This window comes from Festucalex cinctus, chromosome 11 (assembly GCF_051991245.1).
Source record: "Festucalex cinctus isolate MCC-2025b chromosome 11, RoL_Fcin_1.0, whole genome shotgun sequence".
NCBI classification, from domain to species: Eukaryota; Metazoa; Chordata; class Actinopteri; order Syngnathiformes; family Syngnathidae; genus Festucalex; species Festucalex cinctus.
Genome location: NC_135421.1, coordinates 18,137,363 through 18,156,214, shown reverse-complemented (window position 1 = coordinate 18,156,214; position 18,852 = coordinate 18,137,363). Strand labels below are relative to the sequence as shown.

The 18,852-nt window shown below is 39.3% G+C and overlaps 2 protein-coding genes across 6 annotated transcripts in view; both read left to right on the top strand.

The window, feature by feature from the left end:
- acmsd (aminocarboxymuconate semialdehyde decarboxylase) overlaps positions 1-5,995 on the top strand; it is a 7,162-nt gene extending 1,167 nt beyond the window's left edge. Inside the window, exons 3-10 of the mRNA XM_077537646.1 lie at positions 1,134-1,230; positions 1,313-1,362; positions 2,492-2,728; positions 2,886-2,979; positions 4,906-5,001; positions 5,078-5,250; positions 5,319-5,417; positions 5,558-5,995. Of these exons, the coding sequence (XP_077393772.1) occupies positions 1,134-1,230; positions 1,313-1,362; positions 2,492-2,728; positions 2,886-2,979; positions 4,906-5,001; positions 5,078-5,250; positions 5,319-5,417; positions 5,558-5,632 (921 nt within the window). The 3' untranslated portion in view covers positions 5,633-5,995. The remainder of the gene's footprint in view (positions 1-1,133; positions 1,231-1,312; positions 1,363-2,491; positions 2,729-2,885; positions 2,980-4,905; positions 5,002-5,077; positions 5,251-5,318; positions 5,418-5,557) is intronic.
- Positions 5,996-6,429: 434 nt separating this feature from the next.
- LOC144030490 (cyclin-T2-like) lies at positions 6,430-18,548 on the top strand. Of its 5 annotated transcripts, XM_077536848.1 has the most exons (10): positions 6,434-6,635; positions 7,299-7,380; positions 7,496-7,624; positions 7,941-8,001; positions 9,732-9,794; positions 11,210-11,255; positions 13,160-13,323; positions 13,443-13,513; positions 14,296-15,442; positions 17,125-18,548. In XM_077536848.1, the coding sequence occupies exons 1-10, from the start codon at positions 6,481-6,483 to the stop codon at positions 17,196-17,198; spliced, it is 1,992 nt and encodes a 663-aa protein (XP_077392974.1). In that variant the 5' UTR covers positions 6,434-6,480; the 3' UTR covers positions 17,199-18,548. The 5 variants fall into 5 exon arrangements, 4 of the variants coding, with proteins under 4 accessions (XP_077392979.1, XP_077392974.1, XP_077392977.1 ...); XM_077536851.1 differs by lacking the exon at positions 6,434-6,635 and having other exon boundaries at positions 7,352-7,380; positions 7,496-8,001; XR_013287269.1 differs by lacking the exons at positions 13,443-13,513; positions 14,296-15,442; positions 17,125-18,548 and having other exon boundaries at positions 6,430-6,635; positions 11,210-11,657; positions 13,160-13,306.
- The last annotated feature ends 304 nt before the right edge of the window (positions 18,549-18,852 follow it).

The window sequence follows — 18,852 nt, the reverse complement described above, 5'->3', positions numbered from 1 at the left end:
TTCTTTTTAAATAACTTTAACACAAACCTACCCAATAAAACTTATACGATACATATTCATTAGTATAATAAGCCTATTTATTTGAAACGTATAATCCCCAGGTTTATGTATTTAGCATTAATAAAGTAGAATTTTTTTTTTACATTCATCCCAAAAACATAAAAATGTAAAAAATGAAAAAATAAATGGACATATATGTTTTTTCACATTGCAGTATATTTATCATGTACTGTAGTATAGGTAACCTGATTATTACACAATTCAAACAATATACAGTATATATTTTAAATAAATACTCTCATTATTATTCATTTTGACACATAAACCTGAGGATTATCCTTTTTTTTTAGACTAATGAATATGTATCATGTACGTTTTATTTGGTAGCTTTGTTTATTTTTAAAAAGTAAATGGGAGTTTGTTACGTAAAAAAAAAAAAAAAAAAATCTTAAATTAAGCTTGAAATATTGCTGTGAGTGTACTGTATGGCGGCTGTCAAATGTACATTAAGTATTTTTAAACAATCTTTATTTTTTACGCTGCTGTATTGCAATGATGCTCATCATGTTACTTGGGGGGGGGATTTTTGTCAGCACTATTTGTTTTGAAAAACTATGATTTTGAGTCTTCAGTGGCCCAAACATGCATGGAAGATGTGAGAAGGTCCGAGTACATTAAGATGTGGGAAAAACGCACACAAAAACAGGGAGAATATGACAACTTCTAACTTGTCACTCATGTTACATATTTTTTACTCGAATGGTTTTCGCTACAATAACGGCACCATATTGCGCGTCATGTTAATGCTAAGCAGTTATCTTGGATGTATTATAATAAGATCAGAAATTCCGTTTTGGATCATCATCATATTACTCGAAATTAGGTGTCTGCGTCAAAGGCTCAATTGGCTCTCTGCTGCCATCTTGTGGCTGTTATGCAGACAACTTGTTCGTTCACATAAATGTAAAAAAACAAAACAAAACAAAAAAAAACAACTTAATTTAACAGTCACAAAAGGTGCCTTTAGAAGAAAATCACTTACACTAAATGGACATACGGTATTATGGAAAGGTTTTTTTATGTAAAGTAAAAAGGGGGAAAAAAAAGACTTGAACATTGCAACTGCATTTCAGGGTGAAGCGAAGATGATGAAGGACGGTAAATTGTTTCGGGTGATTCAAGAAAACTGCTGGGATGCGAACGCGCGGATACGAGACATGGATCAACAAGGTAACGGCCGCGACGTGTCGATCTACAAGCACAAACGTCACGAATCAGCTCAAAGAGGATTTTTGATGATAACAATATTCAGGTGTCACGGTTCAAGCCCTTTCCACTGTTCCTGTGATGTTCAGCTACTGGGTAAGACCCGCCTGCACAGTTACTTTTTTTTGTGTGTGTGCGTGTGTATCTTACTGTTTTATTGACATTTACTTTTCACATGAATTCAAAAGGATTTTCTTAAATGTATGAATGACCTGACTTATTGCACTTAAAGACAATTCATAATCTTTTAAATTTATATGTACAATTATTTGAATTCGATGATGAAAATATTTTCATCTCATCCTTGCTGATGTCAGTGTTTGTGTAACAAGTGATAACATGTGTTACTTCATTAATAAACTTGACCAGTTACTGGAATTTAACCATTTGTGTAGTTTTTAATCATGTCCTTGACATTGAAGAAGAATCGATGTGTCATAATTGATGTCAGATTACATTGAAGTGAATCAAATCGAATTGGAAAAAAAATTGAAATCGAATCGAACTGAACTCTTGTGAATCGAATCGATTGAGGAAATCACAATCGATACCCAGCCCTAGTAGCTACAATTGTGTGAGCGCCAGAATTAAGTCACTTGTTGTCAAGGACCAACTATGGGGTGTGCCAAACAAATCGATTATCTCATAAGAATCACGATTCTCATTTAGTACAATTCAGAATCCATTTTAAATGTCCTAAAATCGATTTGATTTAAATTATTTTATACACTGGCCCTTGTTTGTGTACTGGGAACAATGTTCATGCTGTACCCGATTTGGCCACTTAGGGGCAGTGTTGTTCCATGCGTTCAGATACACAGTTAAGTTGTTGCCACATTAGAGTAGAAGGAAAAAGTCACGATCAAGTTATGACAATACAAGTTGATTTTTTTGCAGCGTATATGCTGGTGAGTAATGTTAAGATGCTTCTCTGTATACATTCCTGAAGCGTTTTTGTATGAATAGCCGTTCTTTTGAGGGATAAAAGTGCCGTGAGTAGCGCGCTAATTAGCATTAGCGAGTCAGGCTGGACTATACAGTGACAATGATTTGCTCATCGATCAATTGAAGCAAGAAGTCATTGCCAAGCCAATCATTTTGAATCGAAAATGGATTCTGAATCGAATCGCAGACCCACAAATTGGAATCGGATCGTGAGACAGTCAAAGATACAGACCCCTACCATCATCAACTCAAACAATGTTAACATTCTTTCATTTTTCAGGCCAAAGCACACGACACCCTGGATCTCTGCATCCTTTTGAACGACGACTTGGCCCAGACGGTGCGCCGCCACCCTAAAAGGTTCGTGGGCCTGGGAACGCTGCCCATGCAGGCCCCCGACCTGGCCGTGCTGGAAATGCGGCGTTGCGTCAGGGAACTGGGATTCCCGGGCGTGCAGATCGGCTCGCACATAAACAACTGGGACCTCAACGCGGCTGACCTTGACATCTTCTACGCTGTAAGAATTTCGCTTACTGTCGACAGAAAAACGCTTGCGGTAGTGTTTGTAAACGATCCAATATTTACAGCTGACCCTCCTTTCATGTCATTCTTGGAGGTCATGTTTTTTTCTGCTCATTACGAACCACTGATGCTGCGGTGTGTTTCCCATGCAGGAAGCCGAAGAGCTGAATTGCTCCATTTTTGTACACCCCTGGGACATGCAGACGGATGGGAGGATGGCTAAGTATTGGCTGCCCTGGCTGGTGGGTGAGCGAGATGGAGTACAAACGGGATTTATTGGATATTGCTTCCACTGAATTCAGTGCGCGAGTGTGTGCGCATCTAAAATCACACGAGTACGGAAGCATAGAACTGCCAATGTGGAGAAAACATTTTCGACTGGCAAGGTTATTTTAGTTAACTATTAAAACTAAAATTCAAAACAAACTGAAATTACATTTTATGTTTACAAAACTAACTATAACTGTAGCAAAAATGTCCTTCGTTTTAGTATTTGGCAATTAAGTTAGTGCATGAGCCTTTGGGGATGATTTTAAATGTGATTTTGAGTAGATTTATTTTGAGATGAACCGGAAAAAGGACGTTTGAAAGTGTGTCACACAGAAGTGATGTCATCGAGCCAATAGAAAAGCACCTTTGGCGTCGCTCCCATGTTGTTTTTTTTAAATATTGCGCACAAGTAATACACATTTTAAAAAAAAAACTGAAACTAACTAAAACTAAACTAAAACAAAGCATTGATTAAATAACTAAAACTAATACAAAAAAAACTAACAGAACCACCATGAAAACTAAATATAAAAAAAACAAAAAAAATTCAAAACTATAACCCTGGTTCAAATTTGCAAACATTAGTGATGTAACGATATCCAAACGAGTAAGATAATTATCGATAGGGTATGATAATTATCACGATATTGTCGGGAGGTTGGCAATATAAATGAAGGTCACAATATTGTAAAAAAAAAAAAAAAACAAAAAAAAAGAGCTCATATTAAAAAAAATACACCATATTGTGCTTTTGTACAGCAATGCATATAAACAACCTACAATCTCTATTAACATTTAATATTGAGGCACTTACTTGCTAATAATAATTGAGTTCCTCCACATATTGACTTGGTTTACAAGCATATTACGTTCATCTGACATTAGCATGGATTGTAAACATCGAAGGGCCAAAACATGCCTTGTGAAAATTTAACTGGACTAAAAAAAAAAATGCCACCAGAGGGTGCTAGAACTGCACAAATCAACAAGACTTTTTTTTTTTTTTAAACAGATGTGCTGCTTTTAATATCGTGACACGACGATGGCGACGGTATTGTGGCAGTTTTAATATCACAGAGTATTACGGTATCAATCAATCAATGTTTATTTATATAGCACCTTTCATACATTCAAATCAATACCCCGTGGCATTATGGGGAAAAAAATTGCGAAACGTAAAGGCTGTACTGAGGACATAAGTCATAAAAGTTATGAATAAACAGTGTTTTGTTTTTTGTTGTTGTTTTTTTTACTTAATTTTCTAATATATTAATATCACGCGGACTAAATGCTTTCCATCCATTTTCTTGACCGCTTATTCCTCACAAGGGTACTAAATGCTTTAAAAAATAAATTTTTGTTTTAGAGCTGTCAAATAAATTTTTTTGAATGAGATTAATCACATTTTAGAATTTTGATTGACAATTAATCACTGAAATTAAAAGGCTTTTTATCAGTATTTTTTGCCCACCAAATTTGCAGCGTTTTTATGTTTATTCTTTTGACGTTTAACGTAACCATCCGCTGTCAAGATAAATGATCATCTGTGTTCAAAATTAATAGTGTGATTAATCTGCGTTAACACATAATGAATGCGATAGTTTTTTTGTGATTAATCAATGAGTTAACGCTTTAACTTTGATAGCACTCTTTTTTTTTTTTTTCCACTCGCGTATGGGGCAAGTAACACCCCATGGAATTATGGGAAAATATGCTATGTTTGTAGCATTTAGCCTACGAGTATGTTTGAACATACATGCGAGTATTTTCGAATGTATTCGCAAATACGTTGAAATGTACTCACCTGTCAAAAATGTTCACTTCACATTGGCAGTTCCACGTTTCCATATTTATGAAATCCTACTACATCCAACTTACATATTTCTTGTATCCCTCAAAAAGGCATGCCTGCAGAGACAACAACGGCTATTTGCTCAATGATTTTTGGAGGTGTCTTTGAGAGGTTTCCAAAGTTGAAGGTCTGCTTCGCTCACGGAGGTAACGACTATATGTTTAATAGACCACCATTTATCTTTGGCAATAAAACTGTATTCCTCATTTTTTTTTTTAACAGGAGGCTCCTTCCCATTCACCATCGGGAGAATTGAACACGGCCACAAAGTTCGGCCGGACTTGTGCGCTGTGGACAACGAGTCCAATCCCCGGAAATACCTGGGTTCTTTTTACACCGATTCCCTCGTCCACGATCCCGTATCCCTGAAGTTGCTGACTGACGTCGTTGGAAAAGTGAGCTTGCTTGGGGAACGTGAACAGATTTCATTTGTTTGATTTTATATGATCGGTTTTCTTTTCAGGATAAAGTGATGCTAGGAACGGATTACCCATTCCCACTGGGCGAGCTCCAACCCGGATCTCTGATTGAGTCGATGGAAGAATTTGATGAAACACTAAAGGTAGTCATCACGTGTCACCAATACAAGTTGACTTGAATGTTGTCACAAAAATACATTCTAAGAAGATTATTATTATTACCGGTATTATTTATGTATTTATTTATTTTAAGATTGTTAAGTACTGTCACTTTGTTTTACAGGACAAGCTACTAGCTGGGAATGCACTGGAATTTTTGGGTCTCAAAAAAGAACAATTTGTGAAACAAGAAGATTGACTTCAAACTGACGAAGTTCGAATCTCAGATTCATGTTTGATTGAGTCTGTGTTGTTGTTGTTTATGTTTCTTTTAGCACTAGCAGTCATCTTAATTATTTATTCACAGAAATGTCTGTTATTAAACCAGTAAGAGAAGAAACTATCGCCCAAGAATGTGTTTGGCCAAAATGGATTATTGTGCGCTTTCTTAAACAGACTTTATAACGCAGCTAATATGGTTTAAATGAAAATGTATGGTGAGCAGGGTTGTACTTTTATTGCATAAACGCCTAGATTAATCATCACCATTTCTGTCAACTGTATATGGGCCAAAGTTATAAATTCAGAAATATGAATGATCAATAAACGAATTTTACACTTTTTTCTTGTTTTACTTAACAACCTTTAAATCAACTGATTAGATTAAGTTTAATTTACTCAAAGACACCCCAACCAAACATTTTATACATACCTATGAAAAAAAAATGTCTTCCACAAACTTGATGATGGAGGTCTGTTGTACACCATGCATTATTGCTTTTGTTTTTAGACCTCATTTTAGCACATCTACAGAGACTGACGTATACATCGCAGATAAAAACTGATTAGTTTTTATATTTAAAACAAAAAAAAACACGACATGATACAAAATGGCGGACACATGCTGATCACATGATGGAAAACAATCTATATATCCCACCCCCCACCCTTTCGTTTTTGTTTTTTTTTATCCCGACTTTCTTTGTCTGGGCCCTCATTGTGTAAACGTGAGTTTATTTAATTTCAATGTGATTTTAAAATGATTTTTCGCTGTTTCCGGTAGTCCGCAGACGTCATATCCGCGTTCTACATGACTGTCGAAGAGCAATGGCGGCGAGCCGGGGATCTTCGAGATGGGTTTTCACCCGGGAGCAGATCCAAAGCACGCCGTCTCGCAGATGCGGAGTAGAACCGGACCGGGAACTGTCTTACCGGCAACAGGCGGCGAATCTGATCCAAGACATGGGACAGAGGCTCAATGTGTATCCTTCGTGAACAATATGCTTCCCGATGCCAGACGCGGAAGCTAACGAACGAAACGAAACTACAACACTGTGCGCATCTGATTCTCTCGGATGTACAATTGAAGAGTTATTACTTACTTTAAAGGATGTCACGTAAATTGTTTGCTATTATTTCGCAGCTAAGACGACGGCAACGCGTTGTGCTTATTCACGGGTAGCATGTAGCATGCTAGCTTTAGTTTCGCGGCGATAAGGAGGCCGTGGATCACGTTTGCGGCTGCGTCAACTTCCGTCAGCCACCTGTTCACTAAAACCTGAAACGGGTTTACGCTTAATCACAACAGAGAATGACAGCCGACATATTGGATTGTCGTGTGCGTGAAGTGTCGCTTTTTCTTTTCTTTTCTTTTTTTTTTTTTTGGTGCAACATTGTGAGGAATTTAGGCAGTGCCTAGGGGGCTGCACTGTTTCGACATACGACGTTACGCATGGCTTGCAATGTAAATAGATTACGTGATAGAACGGACGCTCAGTGTTTTTCACGCAATTATCTGCTTGTGTAGGTTAATGATAGTGAGTTCAGAAAAAAATAATTCCGTTTTAAACTGATTTTCATCAGGGCTGAAAACGGGTGATAAAGTGAGCCAACAATGCAAATATTTCCCTTGACCCACATTCCAGCTCTCAACTAACTATAAATACAGCAATTGTTTACATGCATAGATTTTACATGCACCACTCGTTCACCAAGTTTCACAGAAATGTAAGTATATTGTTCTTCAGATGTTTTATTTTTTTATTTATTTATTTATTTTTTTTTACCTATTGTTACATGTTAAAAATGTATATTTTACTATGTTTCATTGTTTCCATGACAGACAATATCTCCGACGACGCTATTTTTGGCTGCCAAAGTGGAAGAGCAGCCACGCAAACTGGAATATGTGATTAAAGTAGCGCACGCCTGCTTAAACCCGCAAGAATCGCCTCTTGACACTAAGAGTAATGTAAGTTGGGGGATCTCTTTGTCAAATATGGCGACTGTTGAGTTTTTGTTTTTTGTTTTTTTGCCCTTTCATATTCCTTTCCATGTGTCACCTTTCCAGTCCACTCATTGGCCACGGTTTCCCAATGTTTAACCTGCGCCACTCCCCGATGTCGGGGTGTTTTTCGCTGTTGGCATGGTCCAAACAGCTACACGGGCTTCCGTTAAATAGCGTAATGGCCTCTCTGGTTTCAGTTTTGGTCATTTTAAATTCAGCTGTTAGGTGAGATCATAGACTCATTACAATTGTTATGTAATGACTGTCTATCAAACTTCAGGCATACCTCCAGCAAGCTCAAGAGCTGGTGATACTTGAATCCATAGTGCTGCAGACGCTTGGTAAGTAGTGGTGACCCGAGTGGATGAGATGAGAGCGAGAGAGAGCACTATGTGTATCATAAACAATATTGGTAAACCATACTTGAGGGTTCCTTGTTATTGATGATAGAGTTGATGATAAAGTTTTAGTCAACTCGACGTCATCTACTGTACTCTTGAATTTATGGATTGGTCTAAGGTGACATGTCATTCTTTTTTCTGTTAGCTCTAAAAAAAAATGGCTTGAGTGGGATTTGTAACTTTCTCAAAAGTTCAATTAAAGGAGACATATTATGCTTTTTATTTATTTATTTATTTTTTATAATAATTTAAAACATTTCTCAATTGTCTTCACAAACGGTCTCTTTCCCATGCAAATGGGCGACAGATTACCCAACAAGCAAGTTTGGCAGAAGAGTGAACAATTAAAAAAAAAAAAAAGAGGCTTCAAACTGTTTTATGCCGCCCCCAGTTGAAGTCTACTGTTAAAAGAATGCAAATAAATGAAACCATGAGAATTATGCATCAGTTTAGCATAATGCTAACAAACAACTCAGTGTAGCCGGCCAAACAAATAGTGTCTATGTTGGGACCCTTAAAGCAATAGATATTTTACACTAAATGATAACATGTCGACAGATAAAACGAAACTCACAGGCACATATAAACTTTATCATATGCAAAGAGTGACCACAGTAACATATCTGCGGCTTACCGAAAGCTGTGCCCAGCTCGATGTATGCAACAGTTCAATGCCTATTGAATAGGAGCTGTATTTCTTTATCAAAACAAACACTAATGACATCATTAAAAAGAATGCAAAGTACAATATTATGAAGTGCTATTTATTCATGTTAAAACAATTTTTTGGGCACAGATCCTCAGCAAAAAAATTCTCTTACAATTTTAATTAATACGCTCCACAATTACAAAATCATAATTGTAAAAATAATAATTTTGAGTTGTTTAAATTGATACATTTGCTCCTTTTTTATTTTATTTTTTAATTTTAGAATATTAAATTTTGTTTCATCCAAAAGGAACTTGCATAATTTAGAGTGCTTCAAAGAATTTTATTTGTCTTAATATTTTTTACGTTTAAACATTTTCTTGTTTTGTACCAAAAAAAAAATAAATGATCATCCTAATAACTGATTTCAATTATTACCAAAATAATCATGATTAATATTTTCTTCATAATCAAGCAGCCCTAGCTTCAGTAAAATTTTGAGCATGTGGCAGTGATCAAACGGCTAACAATGCAGCTCTGCTTACCTTTTTTGCTTTGACACAATTGGGTCTGTGTAGACTGGACTCCGTCATTCCACAAAAATGGTAGCTTGTTGCCCAGCCTAACTGTAAAATCATGTGGAGCAAATGTGTTCAGGAGGACTTAAGTAAATGAATGAGTATGCAACTGCTCAAAAATCAGAAAAGATCGCTCGTCTTCATATTTTCGGAAGGCAGTTCACAAAAGATTGGAGGCCCAACTACTGTGCAGTATTGTGTAAAAGCAATTAAAAAGTCAAATTTCCATAATATGTCCCCTTTAAATGTGGACACAGGACATTGGTTTGCCTAAATGTGTGATGCTAGTTCACCAAATGAATAAAAAAATCCTCTCTCCCACTTCAACATTTTTTTGCGTAGACTGGGTAACAAACAGAGTCCATGGAAAACGGCGCGAGAAAAATGACACGTCACCTCCCGCCTGCCTGTGTTGAACTCACCTGTCATGTATTTCGTTCCAGGCTTTGAAATTACTATTGATCACCCACACACTGATGTGGTGAAATGTTCCCAGCTAGTGCGAGGTAGAGGCTTCTTTCTTTGTTTTTGTTTTTCTGCCCCCCTCTGTTCTTGTTCAGCCCCACCTCATAAAATAGGTGTGGAGGCCTGTGAAAACCCCATGACACGATTGTACGACCACATTCTTAGTTGTCACTTTTAATTCATTTTTGACTTTGTTGGGTGACTTTTATTTTGTATTTCCACACTTCAGACTTGTTGAGAAACTCACCAGGCCAAATCCAAGACTGAATTGGAAGGATGTGCGCAGTTCACTTGTACTTGAGATGTCAACATTGTTTACTTAGTAAAATTATCTTTGATCACTCATATCCCAAAAATTACCATACATTTTCTTAATTTGTTTCCATTGTGTTCAATATCTTATAGGGTTTCCGCGGGTCATTAAAAAGCATTAAAAGTCATTCAATTAATTTTACTGAAATGAAGGCCTTAAATGGCAATAAAAGATGTCCAGAGGCATTAAAAAATGTAAATGCAATTGAAGTAAAAACATTGTTGTTCGTGCTTTAATATGTGATTTAATATATGTATTTGTGGGGACTGGTGACTGGTGATTTACAATGAACAAAATGGCCTGTTGTCCACAAGTTGCTTCACGTTACAAATACCATTTCCGCTGAATTTGAAAAGAAAAATTTACTGATTCTGTCACCAATGTCCAACATGAAACACAAGTGCCATCTAGTGGCAGGACATTACTCCAACCGCAAACCAAGTTTTAAAATAAATAAAATTACTTTATCATTGAACTAAAAGATACAACCACATTTGTATTAAGTAACCATATTTGTCCACGTTTCTATTAGCAAGAGTATAAAAAACTTTCAAATATCTTTATCATACATTTAGAACATTCAAATGTATGTGATATAAATCACGTTAACTGCCTTTGACTGCACTTGGTGCCTGTTTGTCTTCCCGAGCACGTTGTACAGTTTTACATGATCTCGAGACAGGATCTATTCATGACAAGCCACATAGCATTATTACTGCTGCTACTACCACTACTGATGGAAAAACTCCTAGAGCAGGCGTTCACACAAACTCAGGGTACGTCTACCGCACTTGGAACGCAGTATCGATGTAATCCTTTGTGTAGTGTCTTATGAAACCAGAGGCTGCTGGCCGGTGGGAGTTTTTTTATTTATTTATTTATTTATTTATTTTTGAATAAGTAGTGTGGCAGCATGGAACTTTGATAAGAAATGTACAAAATCATTTGTGGTCCACTTCAGTCTTGGTCGTGGCTGAATGGGTTTTTAGTGGAATTTAAAGCGCAAAGTCAAACTTATAATCTGATTTACTTGGAAATCATAAGAATACAAATGGCACAAAAAGTAAATGCCTTCCTGTTTGTATGTGTTAAATTGTAATTGCTTTCCCGTGTCATATCGTTTGTGTTTTGTGTCTCACACAGCAAGCAAGGATCTGGCACAGACTTCCTATTTCATGGCTACCAACAGGTTGTTATCCTGCCCCTCCTTTGTTGCACTTTGCACACCGTTGCTTCCTGTAATGCAGGGTACCCTTTCAGTGTCCAACGGGCCCTCCTTGCACTGGTGGTTGTCGGGACGCTCGCCTCGCGCCCGCCGCTCGCCTCCCTCCCTCCACCAAAAGGGGGCGGGGCGGCGGATCGTGGCCCGCGCGGCGTTCCCGGGCCCCAGTCGCAGTGCGGTGTATTGTACAAGGGACCATGAGTTGGCACCGATGGGTTGAATGCAAGATGCGAAGTGTAGTGGTGCGCTTGAAACGCCACACGTTTGTTCGGTTGCGAAAAAGTGCAGAATTTGAAAAAGACACTTTGGTAGCCTGAATAGCCGCTAAAGATTTCACAGACGTAAACATTTCTCATAGAGGTCCTTCTGGTAAGTACAGCCAAATCATTTTTTTCACATTCTCTTTTCATATTTGTTATGCTCTCGCTGATTATATGATTCTCTGTAAATGCAACGTTGTTTTTTCCAGCTGTCTCTTGAATCTAAATGTAATCTTACCCATTAACGACCTGCATGCTAAGAATGGAAGTTTGCGACACATGACCAAATTTTGATTATGGGTGAAATGTTTTTGGTTACCACATGAATTGTATTTAAAGCATGACTGTAGATGCATTTGAAAGTGGGTCCTTAAAGGGTTTGTTCAAAGATGTAGATCTTAATGTGAATCCGTTTTTGTTTTTGTTTTTCCACAGAGTGAACAAACTTTTTTTTTAATGCAGTTGATCTGAGCAGCAGATCATAAACTAGCCCTCATTTTATATATATATATATATATATATATATATATATATATATATATATATTAATGTATTTATTTACTTTTTTAATACAAAGCCAAATACTTGACACTCTTGCATGCCTTTCCTTTCAGCTGTGATAAATTTAGCCATGGTCAAATTGTCAAACATCTTAACGTTCTGAGGGCCCACCGGTGGGCCCAAATTCGACGGTCCAGATTAAACAGTTACATTTTAGCCATTGTAACCAACACCATTTGTTGACATTTAATTTTAGATGTATTTTTTTTTTCTATGGCAATCGATTAGGGATGTAAACAGATCCAAATGTCACAATACCATAATTATCAAGATATGTACTTAACAATATGATTTAAAAAAAAAAAAAAAAAAAAAGGCTCCTATTGAGAGGGGGGCGGAAGCACAAAATTATGTTTTTGAGAAAGAAATAGGCTTGGCCAGTCATTGTCATGTGTCAAGTATCATGGTCTATGAAACGTAATGCTTTTTGAAATATAAAATATTTGATGGTATGACTGATTTATGTCAGTGATAACCGCATGTTATGTTCTCCATCTGCCAATTGGTGGGGCTCTTAAACGTAGTTGGCCAAAACATGTCTAATTAAAATTAAACTGCACTATTAAACTAACCACCAGAGGGTGCTGGAACTGCACAAATCGGATCCAACCAGACATGACGACGATATTGTGGCACTTTCAAATATTGCGATATTGCTGGTATCGTTACATCCCTACAACAGATCACATTCTGCCACAAGAGGGTGTCCATTTTATATACTTTACATTTTATTTCCAGCAGCGAAGCTACTTGTACCAAATCCCCTCTGCTCTTTATATTGCTCATCGTTTAACTTGACATGAAAACCTTTTTTTTTTTAATTATTATTATTATTAACTAAAAATAGATTAAAACATTTTGCAGCTTTTTTTGTGTGTGTGTCCAAACAATGAATTAAAACCATTTGCCCCTTCTGTCCTCCTTTTTTGTTCACATGCGGGGACCAATCCTGACCACGGCTGCAACACCTCCATCCATTCATTCCATTCATTCATTTCATGCATACACACACTGGGCGTACCTTCACACACACAAACACGCACCCAACAGCCTCCACCTCACAACATTCTGCCTACAGTACAAGCCCACAGTAATCGCCTGCGTGTGCATTCACCTGGCGTGCAAGTGGTCCAACTGGGAGATACCAGTGTCTACCGATGGGAAGCACTGGTGGGTGTACGTGGACAGCTCCGTTACTCTTGAGCTGCTTGACGGTAAGACAAATGCGCTTGCGTGGTTTGTGCGATAATGTCTTGGAGTTGCGCTAAAATGGTTGTGTTCAAGAGGGCCTACCGTGTTGTATATTAATGCAACTTTGTTTTGTGTTTTGCAGAGTTGACGCACGAGTTCCTGCAGATTTTGGAAAAGACTCCCAGCCGCCTAAAGAGAATACGGAACTGGAGAGTAAGACAAATCATTTGTTTGTATGAAATGGCACACAAGCGTATATATAACACCAGTAACAATTGACAAACGTTCAGATTATTTTGATCCAGTGTAAAGAAACTATTTGGAGAGGAAGTTTTTATACAAATAATTACTACAATTCTGACTTAACTACATGAGCGTAGGTTAATTCCAGTGAATGTGATGCTGTAGGCCAGAAACAAAGTACCGCCATGTTTTAAATAAAGTAACGGTTTATGCTTAATTACACGTTTGAATGGACTACAGTGGTCCCTTGACATACAAGCTTACTTCGGTTTGTCAAAAATAAAGGTGGGAACCTCTGGGTACCTCACGATATGATACCATCTGCGACACAAGGCTCACGATAACGATGATCTCACAGTATGACGATACCACGATTAGCGATATATTGGTCAGGTAATAGGACTCGGGTTCAAGCCCAGGCTCTGGCCTTCCTGGGTGGAGTTTGCATGTTCTCCCCGTGCCTGCGTGGGTCTTCTCCGGGTACTCCGGTCTCCTCCCACATTCCAAAGACATGCATGGCAGGTTAATTCGGCGCTCCAAATTGTCCCAAGGTGTGAGTGTGTGTGTGGATGGTTGTTCGTCTCTGTGTTCGTCTCTGTATTCAAATGAACAAGAAAATAAAAATAAAAAATAAAGGAAAGTTGTTCTTCAGAGGATAAATAATATATGCATGTGATTTTGAAAGATCATTTGGTACAGTGACACAGTCCACCAAGATGATGTAAACAAAAATGTTTTCATCTAAATCTCAGGCAACCCAAGCTGCTAAGAAGCCCAAATCTGAGAACAGCCAACTGACAGATGCCTCCGTCGCGGGACCGTCGATGCTCCAAGACCATTCCCTGCTTGAGGACTCCCTCGTCGGAGTACCCCGCTCGAGTTTTTCCAAAGTAGGCGCCGCTTTCGTGTCTATTCCTGCTCCATCTGGAGGCGGACCGCTGTCTCTGGGCCCCTTGGCTGGTGGCCCTTACAACCCGCCTAGCCATAGCGAGTGGCCCCAAAGCAGCCTGAGTCACGCGGGGTTTTCATCCGGCTGTATGAAACAGGAACCCCTCAGCCCGCTGTCTGCTTCCTGTTTGCCATTAGCAATCAAAACTGAGAAAACTGTGGATCTCACCATCAAACAGGAAGTGAAAAGCTCATGCGTTGGCAAGCATCCGCCGCCGCAACACTCGTCAGCCCCCAAAATGTCGCTGGACAAATACAGGGAAAAACACGCTGCAGACGTTGCTGCTTGCGGGCAGAAGAGCCGACAGGAGCAGCACGTCGACATGCGAGGGGATCCCTCGGCTGCCTCAAGCTATGCACCGCCTGCTTCGAGCCAGCTCGAGCATAGAAAGTATTCACAGACGCAAAGCGGGAGCAGCGCCACCGCCTCGCCGATGAAGAATCGAGTCCCTTGCGCGGCGGCGGGGCAAGACAAGCGCCAGCACGCCGACAAATGGGATAAAAGTGCGCTTAACCTCCACCTGGCGATTCCCGCCTCCGGAGGAAGCTCTCAGTTGGACAGAAGCAAGGAGGAGCTCAAGATGAAAATCAAAGTGTCGTCCTCGGCCGAGCGCCACAGCTCGTCGGACGAAGGCGCTAACAGCAAGAGTAAACATTCCAGCCCGCTGGTGAGCAGAGACAAAACGCAGCGAGGCGCCGACCACGGCGTTCACCGCCTTCACAAATCCAACCCTCACGCGCACACCGACGGCCTGTTTCGAGGCCCCCCGGGACTGATCACCCCCGACGGAAGCGCGCTTCCTCACGGTGGAGCCGCGTCTTTGACGTCTTCGCCGTCGCGAAAGAGGACGCACCCCGAGGCCAATCACAATCAGCACCCTTCCGCCTCGTCCTCCGCTGCTTCTTGCTCCAAACCGAGCAAACTCCCCAAAGGTGGCGCCGGTGCTGCAGGTCCATTTGCATCTCTTACTTCTCTTTCTTGCTCCTCTCCTGCACTGCAGCATTTCTCGTCTAACTTGCAGCGTTATGGCTACTGACATGTATATAAGACTAGATAGCTGATAGCCCATACACGCCAGTGCAAAGCCGTTGGAGTCACAGGGCAGCCATCTTGTTACTCCCACATCGCAAGCAGACTACTGCATAAACCAGGGGTCTCCAAGTTGGGTCCTCGAGATCCCCTATCCAGCCTGTTTTCTATGTCTCCGTCCTTCAGCACAGCTGAATCTAATGATCAACTAATCTGCAAGCTTTGCAGAAGCCTGATAACGATCCCAATCATGAATCACGTGTGTTAGTGGAGAGAAACATGGAAAACAGGCTGGACAGGGGCTCTCGAGGACCGAACTTGGAGACCCCTGGTATAAACTATATGGCATACGAACAGATGTGACATATACAGCTCGTAGACAGTTAGTATAAGGCCGGACCTTCTATTTAATCATATTTCATCGGATTCCGTCATGTTTTATTGTAATTCCATACACCAGCAGCCCATTGAAAAGAGACACAATGCTGCCATCTGCTGGCCATAGTTAGTGGGTGTTTTTTGATTCCACAACCCATTGACCAGGCAGCGCTGCACTTAGATGTTGCTCTACCCATTGATTAAAAAACAAACACGTAATTGACCTTGACGTCATTTAATGTTTATGGCGACATACATTGTGATTTTATGAATCCTTATTCAACGTTTTTGTTGCATTTTTCTTTTTTCGCCCAATTCCTTGGACCCCAATATTAGATTTGGCAGAGGCGTCTTTTGTTGAATTAGTTATAATTCTTTAACTAATTTTCTCCCCAAAACATGTAAATATGTTTTAAGTGTCCCAAAGACTTATTTATACGTTTTTTGTTTTTGTTGAGACTAGAGCATCCAGAAGGCTTTGATGCAGCCTCTCAACTGCAAAGAACGGTTGCAGAAATGGTAGTTATTACACAAAGGGCCAGCAGGTAGCAGCAGAGCAAAGGAGATCAACCAAGGCCATGTTGAAAGAAAAAAAAAGCTCAATTACAATTCTGAATAGATTTGTGAAAAACGATTAAACTTCTCTATGTTTTGCTAATTGCTACAAAATTGAAACACATATACTTTTTTTTTCCTGATGAAAGAAGAGACTTAAATTTTTCTTTTGATAGGTTGCATATTTTTATAGCAATAGAACAATATTCTGTGGGCTTTAAAAAATAAGTCAAAATCCAGTTAAACAGCCGGGAGCGAACTAGATTGCTTCTGTGAAAATGGCTGGGAGCGAGTTTCCTCCTGTACTAAACATCATTAAGCATATAATAATTTATATAAGGCTGTTTGAAAGCGCTATATAAATAAAGATAACGACACGTATTTAAGGCAAGTTGTAAAATGTCTGAATGTCTTCTATTTTTTTTTTTTATGTTTAATACATTTAAAACATCATAAATCATGCTGTTTTCTGCTAAGTACTGTCTCAAATGTTCTCCAATTTCAATACTGTAAAATGGATAGGATCATATGCCGAGAACCGTTTCTTGGGAGGAGCAAAATGGCGGTCTTGCAGCCTCAATAGACTTGGCCTATCAGCTATCCAGTTTTGATCAGTGCTTGTGGCTAACCTCCACCTCCTCCTCGTTTCTCTCCCTCTGTTTACACCCAGGTGGGCTGCGGACATCTCAGCAGTTCCTCCCTCCTAGCGGGTCGCCTCATGAAGTGGGAGACCAGAGACACTGAGCAAGCGAACCCTTCTGCAGTCGTGATTCCTCACATGGAAAGTGCTCGAATCTGCTCGCAGTTCACTCTAGTATGCGCATCTCCTTGTTAAGTGCCCTCGGAGGGAATTTAGGTGATGATATACCCTTTATCGAAAGGCAGAACGTCTGTGCTTGTGTCCAAATTCACACGGCTGGGTCCGCCGAAGGCCGAATTTGTCAGCCGCGTGACTCGACCGTACGCACAGACTTACGGAGTCGAGTCGCGCCGGGAGTGACGTGATGCAGCCGACAAATACGACCTTCAAGGACCCAGCCGTGTGAATTTGGACACAGGGTGTGATTGAGAGACAAAAAAGGAACATAACGCTTCCGTACTTTGACCTCTGGGCTGCAGTCGTCAGTCCCACTTTTCTCCTGGTGTCAAATTGCTGCTGATCTCTCCTTCCTGAAATGTGCAGATAAGCACGCAAATGTTGCGTGTGTGGACGGCAGGTGCAATTGTGTATTTAAGTTGAAGGGAGGCGTCCCCCTGTATTTCACATCTCTGTATGGGAAAACAAAAGTATTACAAGTTATTTCAAAGGCACGGAATGTGTGCTCTCCTCTGGACTTTTTCTATTTAAATAAGAATTATGCAATTTTATGCAGCATGCCAATGGCCAGCTTGAGAGGAGTTCAACTTCTGTTTGTCATTCCTTATTGCAATTTTGGTGGATGCATTTTTTTTAAGTGTCATTTCATTTCCTCAGTAACTTTGATTTGTTTTCCACACTAAGTACTGTTTGATTTGCAAGTTTTCAACAAAGGGATGTGAAGGAACGCGCTCGCCATTCACAGGAAGTGGAGACAAATGTGCATACCTTTTTGTATGTTAAAACATCAATAATCATCGTGACTACTCAGGTTTGGAGCGACTTGTAATTACAACAATATAATTGTAAAACCCATTAAAAAAAAAAAATGCTATCGCTAACCGATTGGACACCATTGGGGAAGATGTGTCCAAGAGGCATGCATTTTATCATAATACCCAAGCGCTGAGACTTACGCCTAAAATAGAAAGTAACAAAAAGACAATAGCGGTGTGCCATGGAAGTCTATTACTGTATAACCTCTTTTTGAAGTGCATCACACAAACACGAGGCACTGAAGCCTCTTGTCAGCAGCGTTTCCTCGGCAGTACTATAAAGAAGAAAATCAGTTGTGAAATGCCCGGCTGTGTTTTTCTTTTTTTTTCTTTTTTTTTTCTTCATTCACTCTGGACATATTTGTTAGAGGTGTCGCCCTTAATCCGTTTGGTATGTTTACGACCGTTGTGTTCACATTAGTTTTTGACATTAAACTGTTCCTGATTGTTGCCATGAAACAAGTCTTGTCAATTGATTCACAGCCAACATCATGAAAATGAAGTTTGAAAAATTAGACTTGTATTCAAGTTACTAAAGTGTTTTTTTTTTTTTTTCTGGGCCTGGAATGAATGAGTAATGCTAATATGCAATTTAGTATTTAATTCAAACTGAAGAAATCCATTATGTATACAACTAAAGATTTAAAAATTTAACCGCCTTAAAGTATTGTATAAAGCCCACCACGAAATTCTACCAGTTAATATACAAACTAGATTTATAAAAAGGGAAAGTGAGTATAAATTAAGAGGAATATACATTTTCTCT

What these genes read in the sequence shown, in the direction of transcription:
- LOC144030490 (XM_077536848.1), top strand. Translation starts at nt 6,481, where the DNA reads ATGGCGGCGAGCCGGGGATCTTCGAGATGGGTTTTCACCCGGGAGCAG. An exon ending in TCACCAAGTTTCACAGAAAT is followed by an intron (nt 7,381 to 7,495) that starts GTAAGTATATTG and finishes TTTCCATGACAG; the next exon opens with ACAATATCTCCGACGACGCT. An exon ending in AGGTGGCGCCGGTGCTGCAG is followed by an intron (nt 15,443 to 17,124) that starts GTCCATTTGCAT and finishes GTTTACACCCAG; the next exon opens with GTGGGCTGCGGACATCTCAG.